At 38.0% G+C, this 20867-nt stretch overlaps 1 protein-coding gene across 1 annotated transcript in view; it reads left to right on the forward strand.

Moving 5' to 3' along the window:
* The window catches only part of LOC128745831 (sodium-dependent nutrient amino acid transporter 1), a 321231-nt gene that overhangs the window by 269410 nt on the left and 30954 nt on the right, over positions 1 to 20867 (forward strand). The window contains exon 9 of the mRNA XM_053842903.1: positions 16425 to 16533. Within this exon, the coding sequence (XP_053698878.1) occupies positions 16425 to 16533 (109 nt within the window). The remainder of the gene's footprint in view (positions 1 to 16424; positions 16534 to 20867) is intronic.

Genomic DNA, 20867 nt, shown 5'->3' on the forward strand with positions numbered 1-20867 from the left:
TTTTTGCGTATCTCAAAAACTAATCGAACTCGAGAAATTTTAGACTCTTTCATAAAACATTGGTCAGTAACAAGACCACCAAAACTATCAATAGCAACATTAGATGATTCAGGGCGAGACGGACAGGCCGGGAGTGTTGCCGGTGACCTGCCGTCGAAAGCGCCGGCCACTGCGAGGGGGCAGCCCCTCGTACAGATCTCCTCTATCTAGGTTTATTTATTTTCCTAGATCTGCTGACCTCTATTACTATCCTTCAGTTGGGTCACCCCTGCGAAATGGTACTTTCTACGAAGATTTTCCGTGAAATGGTACATTCCGCGTAAGGTTTTTCGCGAAACTCTATATTCTGCGTTATGGGCAACCGAGAATTGGTGTTCCGCAATATCCGCAATGGTGTATCCGCAATGGTATTCGGCGAAATGGTTTGTAGTGATCGCGAATGTTTAAATGCTATCCGCTTTATTTTATCAGGCTAAGCAATGGGGGAGTTGTTCTCTATTTCGCTGTGAGGAAAATTTGTATATTAAAACACCCATGAACTCCTCAGAAACTTGCAACGACCTGCCAACTGACAAAATATAAGTGATCTTATGTAAAGTTTTCCGGCGAATCTCATGGTTCAAATAGAATTACGCATGCCCCAAATATTCAAAACTACCAATATTGTTTTTTCTAGTTAAGTCATTCTTATGAAGAATTTTCTGGTGAACATTTTGAGCATATTTATTTGAAAATAAAACTGAGGGTGTTTTGAGATTATGGAGACAAAATTTAAACAATAAATCACTATGGAGGCCGGAAAACTAAAAATAACAGAAACAATCTTAGTATGCAAACTGAACTTTATTGCGTCCGTCTCCAACAATGGTACAATACGGAATAATCTTTCATGTCCTATCATGTCGGTTACAATAATCTTTCGTACACATTAGAGAGCCTTAGAGAGTCGCCATCTTAAACCGAAAATTCCAATCGAACAGAATCTGTTGTCAAAAGTAAGTCCAATCGAACAGGAGACTTGTCAAAACACCGATTAGAGAGCCTTAAAAAGAGTAACGACTAGAGAGCCTGTTTATGATAGAGAGACGCCATCTCCAATCAAGAACATTTTTTGAGTAGATCTTTCTAAATTTTTAGCAGCTTTTTATGAATTATTAAAAATGAAAGCTTCAGAGGAAGGTTCCTTGAGGATGTTATTATTTTATGTAGCATCGAGAAACTCGAACTCTTCAATTTAAATCGCTGGTTCTCAAAAGAATTAGCAATAACAGACAACAGCAGCATAACTATTTACGGTACGACCATTGACTGTGGTAAAATTATCATGAAAAGGAATTACATATCCAGATTTTATAAAAGTTATTTATTCCAAATGTCTGTTGATCACAGAATAAGCTGTGCGTGCGGCAACACTGACATACGCAGCTGCTTTGTTGCTAGATTAGTTGTTTCAGATGGCGACTCTCTAAGGCTCTCTAGTACACACACAGTGAAGAATTTTGGCGCGTACTGATTTGACAATTTAGGCAGTGCGCCCAAAATAACGGAAATATGTGTAACGGAACATGAGTGAAACGGAATAGGTGCATAAATATACCACATGACGTAACGTAACCAAAATCATACTACAAGATATTCGCCTTTTTCGTTTTATATTGCAAAAAAATGAATGATATTGACAAATTAGAAAAAAAAATTATGACATCATTCGATTGCCCGGCCAAAAATCCATAGAAAAAGTATATTGGCATGTCTGCATGTCACAGATATTTGAACCCGAAAATGACTTTTTTGAAAATCTCTAAAAAATGAAGTAGCACCACTGCTAGGGGCAGCCATGTAGCCAGAGGTGGGGGCCAGGAGCCCTATCTTGGTTCCTAATACATTATATGCATATCTTACTGCTTATAAATATAATACAGTACAATACAATTAATGTATTGTAGTTCTAAACGAAAAAATATGCACATAAAACAGCTAAAATCAAAATTGGGCCCCCGGGCCCCCCTTCTGGCTACGTAGCTGGCTAGGGGGATTGATCAATCGGCACAATACTTTGGGAAATTGGTTGTGGGGTCGGAATGAACAATTATGCCAACTTTGGTTGAATCGCTGATGGTCACATCCAAACCTTGTGTACGTTTAAGATGGAATGGCTCATATACATAGAAAGACAAACCGGTATTTCTGCGATGGTGTCGCGTTACGAAATGTAGCTTGTAACTTACCTAAATAACAATCAGAAAGTACAGTCACCCCAGTTTTATGGGCCACCCAATATTATGGGTCAGTCTATACTTTACTTAAAAAATTAATATTTAACTATCGAGTATGAGTTAAGTTGATAGCAGCAACATTCTGCTGCATGGTTGACAGCAATACACTCAGTATTGGAACAAATTTTCTTAATTTTTCGATAGTTGTCAGTTGGCTCCAATCGACTTTCAATTTGTTGTTATTTTTGCGGTTGTTATAAAAAGTCGGTTGTGAATTATAAGCTGAATAGCGACGTAAACTTGTGTGCCTGAGCGTAAAGTGGATGGAAATCGAGGGAATAGGTATGTATTCATAGAATTACGGTGAAACCACCTAGAAAATGCATTTTCCGCTTTAATATACGAAATAAAACAATGGCCCATAATACTGGAAGCAAAACTGACTTTTCCCAGTATTAGGGGTCAAGCATATAGATCAACAGTATTCGTTGTTTTTGACTATACAGCCCGAACTCGATTATTCGGGTGTTCATTTTTATTTTCAGCCCGGATAATCGAATCATTATTTTTGGAACAAATTTTTTTTGGTATGTCAAGTTTTTTGACTTTTAGATATCATAAATGTTTTAATTATTATTGATCAATCTTCCCAACAGTCAGAAAATTCCTTTCTTACGATTTTTTCCACTGATGATTTTGTTTTGGTACAAAATTATTTTTTGTGTGTTATGATTTTCAATTTTTAGGTGTTATAAATGATTTTTTTAATTATTGATCAATCTCCCCTAAAGTCATAAGATACCATTTTTGTCATTTTTGCAATTTTTTTAATTAATGATTACGACGATGATGATGATAATGATGATGATCATGATGATGATGGTGAGGATAATAATTTTTAAGTAAAAAAATTGATTTCATTATCACAGGATTTATTTTTGTTTTGTTCGCCGTTAAAAGGGATATAAGAAAGGAATTTTGTAGCTTTAGGGAGGTGAATCAATACTTGTCAAGTAAGAATCATCATGTAGCATGAAAACTATAACATTAAGGTTTAAAATAAATCATCGAAAAAAAAATTTTTTTTTCACCCGAATAATCGAGTCTAAAGACCCGGATAATCGAATCCTCGGTTAATCGAATCATCGGATAATCGAGTTCGGCCTGTAATTGCAATTTTTTTCCAATAAAACGAAAAAACGTGCAAGGAAAATCAATATACAGAAACCGAAGCTCTATGATCCTGATATACTGCATTACGTATATTGCGTTATTGCATAAAATTCCGGAAGTTGCAAGGGAGCACAATCTACCGTACAGTACAGTTCCGCGTTATTTTTGGAAACCACCCAAAACTAATGAGCCAGGACCAAATACTGTTATTTTTCTTGAACTTATTTACCTGACTTTGTTGACTTGCCGTCCTAAGACAAAACCTGATGAACAACGTTTCTCCAATGCACTCGGTTGTGGGCCAACGCTCTCCAATATTTCAGACTCGCTCCACCTAGTCTAACCATCTTGCTCGCTGCACCCCTGGTCGTCTTATTCCTACCGGATGTGAGGCAATACTTTGCAGGGTAGGTTCAGCATTCTTTCAACTTGCCCTGCCTATCGTGTCCGTTTAGTTTCAGCCGCCTTTTGTATACCTAGTTTGCCATAAAGACCATCACCTCGATGAAGCCCTGTGTGTGATTCGAATGAGCTTGACAATCCACTCGAAAGCTGAACACAGCACTGCACTGAGTACCATCCATCATAGATTAAATCAGTTTTATGAGCTTCCTGAAGAAAAATTGATAAAATTGATTCTAATCTGAACTCACTCAGACAGTTGCTGAATACAGTACAAAAGACAACAAGATCACTAAACCCCCCCCCCCACACACACACACACAAGCGCGCGGGTCTCAAACCATCATAAAAAAGTTCCTGCCTCCAAAATCCCCCACATGTCAAATTTGGTTCCATTTGCTTGATTAGTTCTTTAGTTATGAGGATATTTGTATTTCATTTGCATGGGAGCCCCCTCTCCGAGCGGTCCTAATTCATCATAGTAAAAATTTATGTCTCCAAAAACACCCACATGCCATATATGGTTTCATTTGATTGACGCTATCTCGAGTTATGAGGAAATTTGTATTTCATTTGTACGGGAGCCCCCCCCCCTCCTAGAAAGATAAGGGGTCCTAATTCATCATAGAAAAAATTCATGCCTCCAAAAACACCCTCATGCCAAATATACTTCCATTTGATTAATTAGTTCTCGAGTTATGAGGAAATTTGTATTTCATTTGTACAGGAGCCCCCTCTCCTAAGGTAAGGAGAGGTTTCAATTCACCATAGAAAAATTCTTGTCTCCAAAAACACCCACATGTCAAATTTGGTTCCATTTGCTTGATTAGTTCTCAAGTTATGAGGAAATTTGTATTTCATTTGTATGGAAGCCCCTCTCCTCTTAAAAGGGAAAGGGGTCATTATTCCCCTCCTGAAGAGGGGACGGGTCAAAACAAAAACACCCACATGTTACATTTGGTTCCATTTGCTTGATTAGTTCTGGAGTTATAAGGAAATTTGTATGTCATTTGTATGGGAGCCCACCCTCCTAAAAAGGTAAGGGGTCCTAATTCATCATAGAAAAAATTCTTGTCTCCAAAAACACCCACATGCCAAATATGGTTCCATTTGATTAATTAGTTCTCGAGTTATGAGGAAATTTGTATTTCATATGTATGGGAGCCCCCCTCCCAAAGTGGGGAGAGGTTTCAATTCACCATAGAAAAAATTCTTGCCTCCAAAAACACCCACATGTCAAATTTTGTTCCATTTGCTTGATTAGTTCTCGAGTTATGCAGAAATTTGTGTTTCATTTGTATGGGAGCCCCCACTCTTAGTGGGGATAGGGGTCTCTAACCATCATATGAACGTGCCCTAACCCCAAACCCACAATGCAAATTTTCACGCCGATCGGCTCAGTAGTTTTCGATTCTATAAGGAGCATTCGGGCAGACAGACAGAAATCCATTTTTGAAGGTATAGAATTGTATGGGAGCCCCCCCCCCCCTCTTAGTGGGGGGAGGGATCTCTAACCATCACAAGAACCTTCCTTGGCACCAAAAACCCCTACATGCAAATTTTCACTCCGATTGGTTCAGTAGTTTTCGATTCTATAAGGAACATGAGCAGACAGAAATCCATTTTTATAGGCATAGATTTGTATGGGAGCCCCTCCCCCTGTTAGTGGGGGAGGGGTCTTTTGCCATCGAGAGAACCTTTCCTGGCCCCAAAATCCCCTACATGCAAATTTTCATGCCGATCGTTTCAGTAGTTTTCGATTCTATTAGGAATATAGGGACCGACAGACAGAAATCCATTTTTAAAGGTATAGATTTTTAACCAATCAAGTTATAAATAAACTGTTTATTATTTAAATCTGTATTTCTACCAATAATTTTGTAGCATTATCATGCTTAACTGACCCATAATACTGGGATGACAGTACATTTAACAGACATAGTTTAAAACTAATTTATTAACTTAGTCACATAAGTAATTCTTGCTAGCAGGAACAAAATGTCAATGAAAGTCGGATCCTCGTGGTGTTCCGTTACGCTGGAATGTGTCATCCGCGTCAATTCCGAAAATCGCGTAGAAAACCCGTGTAAATTTCGAGAATCGCGTGAAAAGCGACTTCTGTGTACAATAATTGTATTTCATTATTTTCATTATTTCAATTATTGTTTATTAATTATATTGAAGCGCTTTCCCGTACGCGCGCCTAATTCTGCGCATTCCATATTTCAGTCAAAACTTCTAAAGTCAATTTTTTCTTAATTAAGGTGAAACGGTACTGAATCCAACATGGCCGGACATCCTATATCCTGTATCCTCACAAGGACGCCATTTTTTCGGCCATGTTGGGATCCAGTACCGTATCACCTTAACACATCTAGGAAAATATGTGTATATGACACATTCTAGCGTTACGGGACACAATTACCACCCATTGTTACCCTGTGAATCGCCTCCTATTTCACCAATTAGGCAGATACCTTGTAAAATAGTTGTTTAAGGAGTACTTCATTTTCCACTAGAATGCCAGGGATTTGATGAAACAGGAACCGATCTGCATAGTAGGGATAGTGTCCCGTAACGCTGGAATGTGTCATATGCAGTTATTAATTTGAGAATATTACATTTCTTTATGAAAATATGCGATGCGCAAATTTTGGAAGCATGAAGTAATCAACACGATAAATTTTTGCCATGAACTGGGGCTCTCGCTGAAACTTTTTGCAGTTGGAATAATATGAACAATATCAAATTCCAAACTCCCGGACCCTCTCCTCCACTCTAAACCCTACACATAGGAGCCCCAGCTAATGTCATTCTCGTTTAGTGACGAAACCGCAAATTACTCCATAGTCTAAGTTTGGATCGGTTTTGAAAATACATAAGTCAGAATGCCGCTGGGATAAACATTTTAAAAATTTTGTTTTTACTGAGACAACTAGCTATGTATATAATGATTTTCTACTTCATACATCTATGTAAGATTGTTCGAAATACCTCATTTATGATTCGATACTATGCTGTAAGAATGAAGCATGTTTATTTTAAGTTATTTAGTTGTTTTCCAATATATGAACAACTCCCCATTGGTGATAGGGAATTCAAAATTCCTGCAATAGATTTAAACTAATACCATAAGCTAACAGACGTAACACTGAAGCCTCGTTCCACCGCCAATAAAAACGATCATTTCAAATTTTCACTTAAGCCAAGACTCAAACAACAGTCGCTGCGCGAGAACACCACTTGCCTGCGCTCGCTGGCGCTGTTGTCAGACAGGGTTGTATAACATTTCGTTAAATACCATATCGCGGAAAACATTTTCGCTGAAAGTACTAAAACGCCGAAAACCCTTTCACGGAAAGGACTATTCCGCGGAAAACCGTTTGGCGGAAAGAACCATTTCACGAAAAACCATTTGGCGAAAAATATTGTTTCGCGGAAAACCATGTTAGTAGCAAACGTTTCCTAGATTATTCAGGGCGAGCCGGCCGCAGGCAACGGCGAGTGTTCGCCGGTTACGCGTAAAATAGTACTTTCCGCAAAAATGTTTTCCGCGAAATGGTTTTCCGCGTTATGGTCATCCGCGAATTGGTATTCGGCGAAATGTTATACAATCGTCAGACAGTATACAAGCAAATTTATAGCGACTTGCTCTTCGTTCACCAGGTGATGCTAGTGTTTTTCCAAGTTTTCGGGGTATCATTGAAACGATGTTTTATTAGAAAATTTGTTAGAAGTTTTACGTCTTTTGGTTAGTGCTAATAGATTAGAGTTGTTTGACCTCTGAACCTTTGAAAAAAAAATAGGTGGTATCATTATTCGCGCGTTCAGTTTCGTCTCCTGATTTCAACGTATTTTTTGTAGTGAAATCGTGACGGTTTATTAATTGTGAATTCTTTTTAATGCTGTTCAATTAAGCAGCTACCGAATAAATCTAGTGGAGAAGTTGTTAACGAAAATTTGGTGCCAGTTATTGGCGAAAATCATTTACGATATTCGGTACAAAAGTGATAAAACTGAGCAATCGAGTGGTATCTAATTGTGCTAGCTTGCGCTGCGGCGCAAAGAAGAAAAAATTACTTCAGTGGTGTGCAGTGCGTGCGCGCTACACATATCTTCAGACATTGACCGGGTGTATTGTTCGGGTCACTGCGGGGCAATCCTCCACGTAAAATGCTCGGAGATAAATCTGGTTGCTGCAAGTGTGATGCGAGATCACACCGCGTTGAAGTATATGTGCTTCGATTGCAGGAAAAAACAAGCATGTATAAACGATACGCAGGCTGTGTGCAATGAGCTGATAAAAAAGGTAGTCGCGCTAACTGTGGCAGTGGGTAAATTTGAAATAAAAGCGGAGAATGCTGCTAAATTTGGTAGAATTTGGTTTATAGTTAATTAGCATTGCTAATTTGGTAGAATCCTTGACTGCTGACACCATTGACCCCGTTTCGAGAGAAACTTATGCCAGCGTGGCGAGTTCTTTGCCTGCAAAATCGGCGAGCAATATCAAGCGCAAAGCAACTGATGTGTCCGTAGAAGACGAAGGTGGCTTGCTGAGATCTGGCAAAAGGCGTAAAATGGGTATTGCCAAAACCTCTGATAATGCCAGAAGCTGGAAAACTGGAAGTATTTCAGACACTTTTGATGATCCGTTGCCCATAATTAAATCACCCAAGAGTAAAAATGACGCTGTGAATAGGCTTGAAAAAACAGTTTTACTCAAGCCAAAAAAGGTTCAGCCGATAGAGATAACCAAAAAGGACATCAGCAGCAATCTCGACCCAATAATGTTTGAGGTGAAAAATGCGCAGTACCGAAAAAATGGAGACGTAGCAATTGTATGCGGATCGAAAATACTTGCGCAAAGTTTGTTAGACGAATCTAAGAAATTATTGGCTGAAGACTACGAAACCGAAATACTGAAACCTTTGCTGCCAAGAATAAAGATCTTAGGGATCTCCGAAGACGTGGTGATCGACGAAATTGTTGAAAAAATCAAAATGCAAAATACGTTGCCAGTAACTGCCAATCTTAAACTAATTAGAGTGCACACTAGTACAAAAAATAGTACCAAAACGGCTATAGTAGAGACTGATGCCTGGACTTTCAATCATTTAATGAAGTCTAAACGTGTCAATATCGGCTGGGAGCGGTATAAAATTTTTGAGTACGTCGATGTTATGCGATGCTTCCAGTGTTCCCAATATGGACATAAAGCAGTGAATTGCAGCAATACTGTGTGCTGTCCCAAATGTGCAGAGGAACATCCTATTGGTCAATGCAAAGCAGACACCGAAAAATGCATCAATTGCATCACTCTAAATGAACACCAAAAGCTACCTCTCGGCGATCAGCTAGATGTGAATCATGCATCCTGGAGTTCCAAATGCCCGTTGTACCTAAAACATCTCAAGAAGTCAAGGCTCAAAATCGACTACACCGCAATCAGTGAAAACGTTAACATGGAATGAAACCTGCTCTGGACCGATGGTTCTGTACGACGAGGACAATGGACCACTATCAGCTCTATCAGGACAATTCATCGCAGTCACGAACACAACAGAAGACCAGAAATTTCCCGCTGCTCCTACAATGACATCCGAGTGCCCATTTGACAACGTGGGATTATCTGTTCTGTCAGGTAATTATACAATGGGTATATGTCCGCCCGAAGCGACCATAGATGCTAGACACTCTCAAAACAACCTCCTTCCACATGAACCGTCCTGGAGCATGCCTGGAGTTTTCGGTGAGGAATCTATCATCATTGCAACTTTACCAGCTCCGGCTACACCAACACAATTCGGCGCAGGTGTCAGCACAACAGGAGATGTGTACATTTCTGTTGCTTCATCTACCTTCGAACCTGTGAACCCTACTACATCAGCACTAACTAGGCAGTTAGCATCCACTACGTTTTCTGTGAGGTGTGCCGTAGCTCCGACGACAGTTAAAATTCCAGCTTCTGACAACATAAAAGCGCTATCGACCTTCGAACTTCCAGACTCCGGACTTAGACAACAATGTTTCATCACACTTTCTGACAACGTGGCATTATCTGTTCCGTCAGGTAAATATACAATGAGTATATGTCCGCCCGAAGCTATCGTAGATACTACACACACTGAAAGAGATCTTCTTCCATATGAACTGAACGGGGAGGTGCTGCATAACGATCAACTTGTGCCCAGACAAGAGTCTCTTACCAATACAACAACACCGGCTACCAGAACTGCATTTCGTCGCACTGAGAGCTCAATTACAGTGTACTACCAGAATGTAAGAGGGCTTCGAACCAAGATCGAGGATTTGTTTCTAACTGTTTCGAACGCAGAGTACGACATAATCGCTTTAACTGAAACATGGCTTAATGAGGAGATTCATTCTGTACAACTGTTCGGCACCAATTACACGGTGTACCGGAACGATCGCGACCCCATTGCTACAGGGAAAAAGAGAGGAGGTGGAGTTCTCATTGCGGTTTCGTCCAAGATTAATTCTTCTAAGTCCACGTCTCGAGTTAGCAACAGTGTAGAGCATCTTTGGGTGAACGTGTATGGGTCGGGTAGCACCGTTGCCGTTGGTGTAGTCTATATAGCACCTGAGCTTGCAGTTGAAACCGAGCTCTTCGAACAGCATATTGAATCTGCCTTTACTATAACTGAATCACTACGATCGTGTGACTGCCATTTATTGCTTGGGGATTACAATCAACCAGGTTTAGTATGGACAAGCTCTTCTACTGACTTTTTATATCCTGATCCATCCAAATCAAGATTTTCCACTCCGAGCTCCGTTCTCGTTGATGGAATGGCTACGATGGACATGAAGCAAATTAGCGGTGTTAAAAATAACAGAGACCGTACCTTAGACCTCATTTTTATTAATGCCGAGTTTGTTCCGAGGTGCTCTGTATCAGAGGCAGTTGAGCCTCTAATTCAGGCGGATTTATTTCATCCAGCTCTTGTTGCTAACCTTCAGTATACTTATCCGATTAACTACCATGACTGCGCTGACGAGACTGAATTCGACTTTCACAAAGCTGATTTTGCTGCACTTAGCCGTGCTATTGGGAATCTCAACTGGTCGCAGTTATTAGATGGTAGTATTGACAGCGCAGTGGAAATTTTTACCTCCCAGATGTCGCAGTTCTTTCATCGCTTCGTTCCTGCTCCACGCACTCGCAGAAAACCACCGTGGTCGAATCATCAACTTCGTGAGCTGAAACGCTTACGAGCTGCCGCATTGAAACGATACATCAACTGTCGCAACCCGTTTACAAAGCGGGAATTCAACTTCGCTAGTAGCAGTTACCGGACATTAAATCGTCATCTTTACTCAAAATATGTGCAGCGTAAGGAAACAGATTTGAAGCGTAATCCAAAAAGCTTTTGGCACTTCATGAACGAAAAACGCAAAACAAGTGAGCTACCGACAAGCATGTTCCCTGACACAAAAGTAGCTGAGTCTCGCGAAGCGATTTGCAATTTGTTTGCTGACCATTTCTCTACAGTGTTTAAAATTGACCCTGCCAGTGATCAATCTACCAATTTGGCATTGAGATTTGTGCCCAGTGACGCTATTGATTTTAGAGTCATCAGTTTTACTGTGGAAGACGTTTTATCTGCAATTCGAAAATTGAAATGTTCCGTAGCGGCTGGACCTGATGGCATTCCTTCAATCGTATTCAAGAAATGCGCTGACTCTATAGCAATACCCTTGACCATCATTTTTAATGCGTCACTATCGCAGCGAAGTTTCCCGAAAGGTGGAAAGAATCCACAATGTTTCCTATTCATAAAAAAGGAGATAAGCGTGATATCACCAACTATCGTGGGATTACCTCGTTGTGTGCTGGATCCAAACTTTTGGAAATTTTAGTAGGAGACGTACTTTTCGTTGCAGTCAAATCATACATCTCGCCTGCTCAACATGGTTTCTTCAAAGGCAGGTCAATTAATACAAATCTTGTCGAATTCTCAGCGCTATGTATCAAGGCTATTGAAGACGGATACCAAATGGATACCATATACACTGATCTTAAAGCAGCCTTCGATCGTGTTGATCACCGACTACTGTTGGCTAAAATCAATCGCTTGGGTGCTTGTTCACATTTCGTTGGATGGCTGAAATCCTATCTGGTGAATCGCAAACTAAATATTAAGCTGGGTTCGTTTCGCTCCTACAGTTTTTGTAACAATTCCGGAGTACCTCAGGGGAGCAACCTGGGACCACTACTGTTCTCAATATTTTTTAATGATGTTTGCCTGCTTATACCTCATGCCTGCAAACTTTTGTATGCTGATGATCTGAAGATGTTTATCAGGATTAAATCAACAGAAGACTGTCAGGAGTTGCAGCGGTTAGTGAAGCTGTTCGAGGACTGGTGTTGTTGGAATCAACTAGTAATTAGTGTACAGAAATGTTGTGTTATTTCCTTCACGCGCAAGAAAACGGTTATTGGATGGGATTACAAAATCGGCGGCTGCTCTCTTGAAAGAGTAAAAGTGGTTAAAGATCTTGGAGTCTTGCTAGATTCGCAGTTTTCATTCAGAGACCATTACTCGAGCATCATTACCAAAGCTAACAGGAACTTAGGTTTTATTAAAAGAGCCGCCAGTGGTTTCCGAGACCCCTACTGTCTGCGATCGCTATATTACGCACTTGTTCGTTCAATTTTGGAAACAGGATCAGTAGTTTGGAGCCCTTATGCAAGCTGCTGGACAAATAGAATTGAGGCTATCCAATCTCGGTTCGTAAGATTTGGTTTACGATTGCTTCCGTGGAATGACCCAACACGCCTGCCACCGTATGAGGATCGCTGTCGTTTATTCGGAATGGAGACCTTACAGCGTCGTTGCAACTCAGCCAGAGCTTTATTTGCGGCCAAACTATTGCTCGGAGACATCGATTCACCGCCACTTCTAGAGCAGATCAATCTGAACGTGCCAGTTGTACTCCTAAGATCCAGAGAGTTCTTGAGACTGAATTTCAGACGGACGAACTACGGTAGAAATGATCCTGTTTATGCTATTTTTTGTGAATTTAATAATGTGTACCACTTGTTTGATTTTTCTCAATGTGCGTTAAGTTTCAAAAAAACCTTGAAGAATTTTAACTTGTCTGTGTGATGTAAATAGTAGTAGTTCTAGCTTTAATTTTTATTCATGTAGACGAGACTTGTCCGATGGATTAATAAACAATAACAATAACAATTTTGTTTGACATAATGATGAAAGAAATTTAGGGAAAAGGTGGAGATTTTCATAAACGTGTAGAAAAAATTAACATTAAGGTTACGCTTTTCATGATTACACAGGTATGGGAACTGATGCCTGAATATTCAATCACAAAATTGTAGAATCCACTGTACAATCCAAACCCTATTTACGAAGCTGATATATTTGCAGAGATTTAAGCAAAAAAAGATAAGCGGGTTTGATAAAAAGGGTCTTTTTGACGTAGGACTACGTCTTTGTTTACTATACTGGGACTGGGTAGCACTTTGTGAAAATGAAAATAGAAGTGTAACGTTTGAATGAAAGATTTTAAATGCTAGTAACTACTAAACTACTGAACGAAACTGAACAATTTATATGTCGTTGGATAGATAAAATGCCCAGCAATTTTATAGGGCGGAGAGAACAATTTTAATGAGGGCGTAAGAGGGGGGGAGGATCCTATACAAATGAAACACAAATTTCCTCATAACTCTGGAACTAATCAAGCAAATGGAACCAAATTTGGAATATGGGGGTTCCAGAAGGCAAGAATTTTTACTATGGTAAATTGAGGGGGGACTCTCATACAAATAATATACAAATTTCCTCATAACTCGAGTACTAATCAAGCAAATGGAACCAAATTTGACATGTGGGGGTTTTTGTAGGCAGGAATTTTCATATCATATTTGCGATGAACGTGCTTTGCTTTAATGTTATTTTATTTGAATTTTTGAGTCACCGGTCAATTATGTGTGCAATTTAAAATTGATATTTTTCGGTGAATACGATAAAAACTTTCCCTTTCCTTTACGTTTCGGCTTACTGATTTCCTATTCAGCCATCTTCAGAATCTTTATTACAAACGAAAAACAATATTTTACTTTAGTTTTCACGATTAACACAATTACAATATTTTTGAATTTATAAACTTACATCAGCCTAATTATTTCATTTTAACTATTATCGGCTTTCCGTGCGCCAACCGCAAACGAGCTGCGTCGTCAATGGATGAATAGGAAATCAGTAAGCCAAAACGTAAAGAAAAGGGAAAGTTTTTATCGTATTCACCGAAAAATATCAATTTTAAATTGCACACATTTAATGTTATTTGTAACCAATGGGCCTTTTAAAGGCCACATACGAGTTAAAGTAAGATTATTGAAACTAATCAAGCTAATATTCAATACAATAATCTGCCATTCATTATCCATTCCAACCTTTATGATGCACATAAGTGATTTTAAAAGAAATCTCTATGTCTGAAAGGTTGCAGGCGTTGTACTCGTGAAATCCCGTCCACGTATTTTCATAGCCACCGTTGCATTCAATGAAGAATCGAATCTGAATATTTCGCTATTTTCTTCTAAACATTCACTGACACAATGGCACTCACAGATTTTTATAAACATTCATATGCCAAAAATGCAGTTTACATTAGTCTTAGATCTGATGATCTGATATAGTCCTACGTCACCTTTTCGTACAACCCTTAGGGCTATATACTTTGTAGTTTTTTAAATGGAGGTGCTCCCATTAATCGAGAGAAGATCCAATCGGCACCAAACTTAGGTTGGAGGCCGCTAGGTGGATTAATTCAGGGTCAGGTTCTTGGCAAAAGTGCAATTCAGAGACGAGGCACATTTGTGGTTGTAACTAGTTTAAATTATACAGTCATCCCAGTATTACGGGCCAGTTAAGCATGATACTGCTACAAAATTATCGGTAGAAACACAGATTTAAATAATTTACAGATTATTTATAACTTAATTGGTTATAAATATACCATAGTTTGATGTTCTGTAGGCAATCTTGCTCAAAAATTACACACTTTTTTGCAGAACAACAAAAAGTGAGCATATTCCATTCCTAGTATTATGGGCCACTTTTAAACCTGGTCAGAATTATGGGTCAATGTTCCCAGTATTATGGGTCAGTAAAACAACATAGGTTTTGTTTCGAGAAAATCGCACGCACGCGCGCGCCCCGCAATTTAGGGATCTTGTTATATCTTGTACTGCACTCAGCAACTTTCTGAGTGAGTTGAGTTTAGATTCAATTTTAGCTTCTTCTTCAAGAAACTCATTAAACTGACTCAATGTATGATGGATGGTACTCAGTGCTGTTTTCGGATTTCGAGTGGAATGTCAAGTTCATCCGAGTCCCTCAGAGGGCTTCATCAAAGTGATGGTCTCTATGGAAAACCAAGTATGCAAAAGGCGGCCTAAGCTAAATAGATACGATAGACAGGGCATGTTGCAAGAATGCCGGACAACTACCCTACAAAGATGGTATTTGGCTCACATCCGGTAGGAATAAGGGCGCAGCGAGCAAGATGGTTAGATTAGGCGGAGCGAGTCTGAGAAATTAAAGAGCGTTGGCCCACAACCGAGTGCATTGGAGAAACTTTGTTCATCAGGCTTTATCTTAGAACAGCAAGCCAACTAAGTACAGTAAGTTCAGGAAGAAGAAAAGTATTTGATCCTGGATTATTAGTTTTGGGTGGTTTCCAAAAATAACGCGGAACTGTACTGTACGGTAGATTGGGATCCCTTGCAACTTCCCGAACTTTTTCGATTTGTCTTGCTGGATCAAAAGCGTGATGCAATATATCTGAATCATAGAGCTTCGATTTCTGTATACTGATTTTCTGTGCACGTTTTTTCGTTTTACTGAAAACAAATTACAATTATAGTCAAAAACAGCGAATACTGTTGATCTATATGCTTGACCCATAATACTGGGAAAAGTCAATTTTGCTCCTAGTATTATGGGCCATTGTTCAATTTCGTATATTAAAGTGGAAAATGAATTTTTCTAGGCGGTTTCACCGTAATTCAATGAATACATACTTATTCCCTCGATTTCGGTTCATTTTATGCTCAGACACACAAATTTACGCCGCTTTTCAGCTTATAATTCACAACCGACTTTTTATAACAACCACAAAAATAACAACAAATCGACAGTCGATTGGAGCCAACTGACAACTATCGAAAAATTAACGCATTTGAACTAAGTGTATTGCTATCAAGCATGCAGCGGAATGTTGCTTCTATCTATTGAACTCATACTCGATAGTTAAATACTAATTTGTTACGTAGGAAACTAACGTAAAGTATGGACTGGCTCATAATATTGGGGTGACTGTAACAAAACGATTGAAATTTATTTCCAGACTACTTGAAGGATCATTATTAGTTTTTGTAACACTTTACAAATAGCAAACACGCAAACGTTCTTCGAATCAGCAAAGAATATTTGATTTATTTATGCCCTAACTACTTAATAGCGCATTTTGATAAAGAATCCACAGAAGACTTCTGGTCTGGACTTTGTATTTGTATAATATTATGAAAATTAAAAGGAATTGAATAATATTAATAAACTGTTTATTTTTGTTAATTTTCAGTACTCTTGTCACAGTTGTATGGGATGCCTTTCCTAAAATGAAATATTGGCAAGTTGCAGCTATTTTATCTGTAATTGGATTTTGCGCCGGCATTGTTTACGTGACACCGGTAAGTAAATGAAACTTTATTTTCACGAACCTTTTGCTGCACATTATTACTCCACCAAGTTATCTGTAAAAACCCGAATTAAACCACCTAGCAGTGTGACCTAGCCTTTCTACTACAACAATTATTTTTCAATTTGTGAACAACATCTATAATTATGTCGATTATATTTTTAAATATCATTTATCAAAATCCTTATTTAACAGTAAAATTCCCAAGAACGAACTGCGTGCAATAATTATATTTTCTTTTCCATGGTGCGTAAATATTTATTAGCGTCATTTAATTTAGTTTAAACCTCATTTTTTATTTTTAAAATATTTACGTGGTTTATAGAAACATACGCAAACACAAAAGTTAATTTTTGCAGACTTGCATGAATTTATGTAGAAAACTGGAAATTATGGAAACTAAATGAAATCAATGAAACAGTGCAACGCCATAAATACGCTTGAGGATGGCCAATTCCAGCGCCAGTCGTTTTTGGTAGCTTGAATGGTTTTGTTTGAAATTTATACAAATTTATATGGAATCAACTCATTTGCACTTTCTATAGGATTTTTTTTTTAATAGAAAATATATTTACAATTGGCTACAAAGTACAATATACAAGTCACTTAACCTAACTTATTCTATTCACAAACTCCTTTTAGAAAATATCCAAAAAATGCTTAAAGTTTATTACAAATAGTTTCCTGTTATTCCACCTAACTTCTCTGATTTTGCTTTGTAACTCACTTAAACTTCCCCTATCATATTTACGTAAGCAATAAGACATCGTTTCAGCCATTAACCACAATGCAGCTTTATACTTGGCATTTTTCGTGCTAATGCTACATGACAGTAACTCTTCTGCATCATTTAAATTGATTCTAAACTTTCTTTTGATGACATCATTTAGCCACTGCCAAATAGAACTCGAAGCTGAACATTTTTTGATTCTATGCTCCACCGTATCGATTCTTCCACAAGAGTCACACGTGGGTGAATCAGTACCTCTTATTCGATGATTAAAGAGTTTTTCTTTACATGAAATAATGTCTCTTGTTACTACAAATAATGTTGATTTGGACTCAGATGACAGGAAATTTTTACTAGTATTTTCAAAAATATTTTCCCATAGCAAATGAGGTCTGACAACTTGTTGCTTGATAGTGAAATTTGGTGAGTCAATAACATAATTATAGAACTGTTTACATGTTGTATATTTTAGGTTTCGAAGGTTGTTTGCTAGCTGAATCCAGTCTCGCGTATTTTTTGTCAGATTTACGTTATTTACTTGTTGGAGCATGAATTCATCAACCACGGGCTCATTTTTTGGTAAAAGAATGTTTTTGGCAAAAAGACTTTTTGTTTTAGCTTCCACATCAACTAGAGAGAGACCCCCTCTACACACCGGTAAATACAATTCTTTCCGTTCTACTTTGTAAAACTGGCCTTTCCAGAGAAATTTACCACACATGCTTCTTAATAGCGCGATATGCTTATTGTTAGGCGGAAAAAGCTGGGCAATATACCATAGTTTTGACAGTATGAAACTGTTCAAAAGTCATGTTTTTACCTTTGTTATACTATAACAAAGGTTTAGGAATTGGTCGAAAAACACGAAATTGATCCGAGGCCCGGAGGGCCGAGTCACATATACCAATCGACAGGGTTCGACGAACTGAGCAATGTCTGTGTGTGTGTGTGTGTGTGTGTGTGTGTGTGTGTGTGTGTGTGTGTGTGTGTGTGTGTGTGTGTGTGTGTGTGTGTGTGTGTGTGTGTGTGTGTGTGTGTGTGTGTGTGTGTGTGTGTGTGTGTGTGTGTGTGTGTGTGTGTGTGTGTGTGTGTGTGTGTGTGTGTGTGTGTGTGTGTGTGTGTGTGTGTGTGTGTGTGTGTGTGTGTGTGTGTGTGTGTGTGTGTGTGTGTGTGTGTGTGTGTGTGTGTGTGTGTGTGTGTGTGTGTGTGTGTGTGTGTGTGTGTGTGTGTGTGTGTGTGTGTGTGTGTGTGTGTGTGTGTGTGTGTGTGTGTGTGTGTGTGTGTGTGTGTGTGTGTGTGTGTGTGTGTGTGTGTGTGTGTGTGTGTGTGTGTGTGTGTGTGTGTGTGTGTGTGTGTGTGTGTGTGTGTGTATGTGTGTATGTATGTGAGGGGCGCAACTTTTCTATCGCCTGTTTCTCGGAGATGGCTGAACCGATTTGTTCGCTATTACTTTTGTTTGAAAGGTATTATTGCCTAGTATATCACTATTGAATTGCTTCGAGGTCCGACATTTCGTTTAAAAGTTATAAGTAAAAAAGTGAAAATTATGTGACACGATTTTCTCCGGAACCGAATGACCGATTTCAACGATTTTGGTATCGAATGAAAGCTCTTGTTAACGCTAAATTTTTCGGGTAAATTTTATTGAAAACAAACAAGTAGTTTACTAGTTATACTTAAAAAACCTGTTTGACAAGGTAATAATTATCGCCTGTTTCTTAGAGATGACTAAACCGATTTAGGCGTTATTAGTCTCATTTGAAAGGTAGCATAACCTAATAGATCACTATTGATTTGTTTGTATTGTATTGATTGGACGTTTAAGTTATGAGTAATTGAATACAACACATTAAAATTTACAATAATTTATAACGATTTCATCTAAGATGATTTATCTAATTTGAATTATTTTGGCATCAAATTAGAGATTTTAATGCTAATATCTGCAAAATTTCAGAAGAATCGGTTTTACCGATCAAAAGATATTAACCCTCCAACACGCGCACCAACTTTTGTAATACGGTTACTCACGCGCACAATGGCCCAAAGCCAAAAGGACCTGCGCATGCGCACTAGAATTTTGACTGGGAAAACTTGGTTTTAGGTTTATGGAACCTTCGGAAGAGTTTCTTGAAATTGAAAGCTCTATCGTCTGGTGGAATTTCAATTTTGATTAATCCCCCTAAAAGTGAAATATAAAAATTATTTTTCTTCAGTTTCAATATAACACATTGATGTGTTCTGCAAAGTTTTAGAGCATTTCATTACAAGAAATTTTGTTGAATACAGTAACCTTCTATCTATTCAGCGAAGATAGCAAAATCTTATTTATTGTATATGAATTTGTAAAATCAGTTTTTCTATTTTAGCTCTTTTTGTAATTATTGTATGACTTGTTCATGCACTACAAAATTGTACAAATAGTAAAAATACACAACTTTGCTGAAAATAGCATACCTCTATGTTTGCTTGTTTAGGAACCGTAGAACTTTGATTATAAAAAATACCCAAATTTTGACCCCGAATTACTAGACTACCAGCAGACGGATACATTTTAAACATTTTACATTTGCTGATAGTTTTGCTGCATACAGACACCATTTTTCCATATGAAGAAATGAGAGAAAATTCCAGTTGAGGTCAATTGCGGTACACCTCACATGCTGACTGCTTCGTTTCTGTGATGTCAGTTTATGCTGATCTATTTTCCCAAGAATTTAAAATATTAATGCATTGAATAATTATGACATTTTACTCATAACAAGGTAATTGAAGAATATACGATTTGTAACTTTATAACAATATGGCATTCAAAAACCTACACGTGTTGTACAAAATGTGTGAGTAATTGAAGGTTAATTAAAATTGATGAAATTTATTGATGTCAATCAAAAAGAATGGCATTACAGGAATTTATGCATAGTTCAAAAACCTATAAACTAGACCTTTACTACGGAATGTATACGTTAAAGAATAATATTTCCTCTTACAACTTGCTTTTATTTGCACTTACTCAAATTAGTAACAACCAACTTACCCTTTCTCAGTAATTTCATGAAAAAGGAACTATCAAAATTTATAAGTGCTGCTATTTTGTTCAAATTTTGTAAACTTATTCAATTTCCAAAAATTTTATGAAAACCAACGCACTACGCAACGTTAACCAATAGATAAATTATGTTCCAAAGACTTGTCGATTTCTATCTCAAAGAGCAAGTAAGACCGTATAACAAAGGTTCCTTTCACCACTAGGTGGATTAAATCGGGTTTTTTGAAACAAATTTAATTTTCTTTTGTAGTGGAGTGATAAAATAAAGTTGATGTTCTTAATCAAATCATCGTAATTTACGGCAATCATTTGCTTGTAGTTGTCTGAAAATTTAATACCTAATATTTTGATCTCATTTGATTCTTTGATCATCTGCGGCCCTATAACACAGCTGTTTAGTCTCAAAAACTGCGATTTTCTTAAATTTAGTTTGATTTTTGAGTAAATGCTAAAGTAGTTTATTAACTGCAGAACTGTGTCAAACTCATTGTCATTTTTAATAAAGATATTGAAGTCATCAGCGTAGGCGATTACTTTGATAATTACG

Source organism: Sabethes cyaneus, chromosome 1 (assembly GCF_943734655.1).
Source record: "Sabethes cyaneus chromosome 1, idSabCyanKW18_F2, whole genome shotgun sequence".
Classification (NCBI taxonomy): Eukaryota; Metazoa; Arthropoda; class Insecta; order Diptera; family Culicidae; genus Sabethes; species Sabethes cyaneus.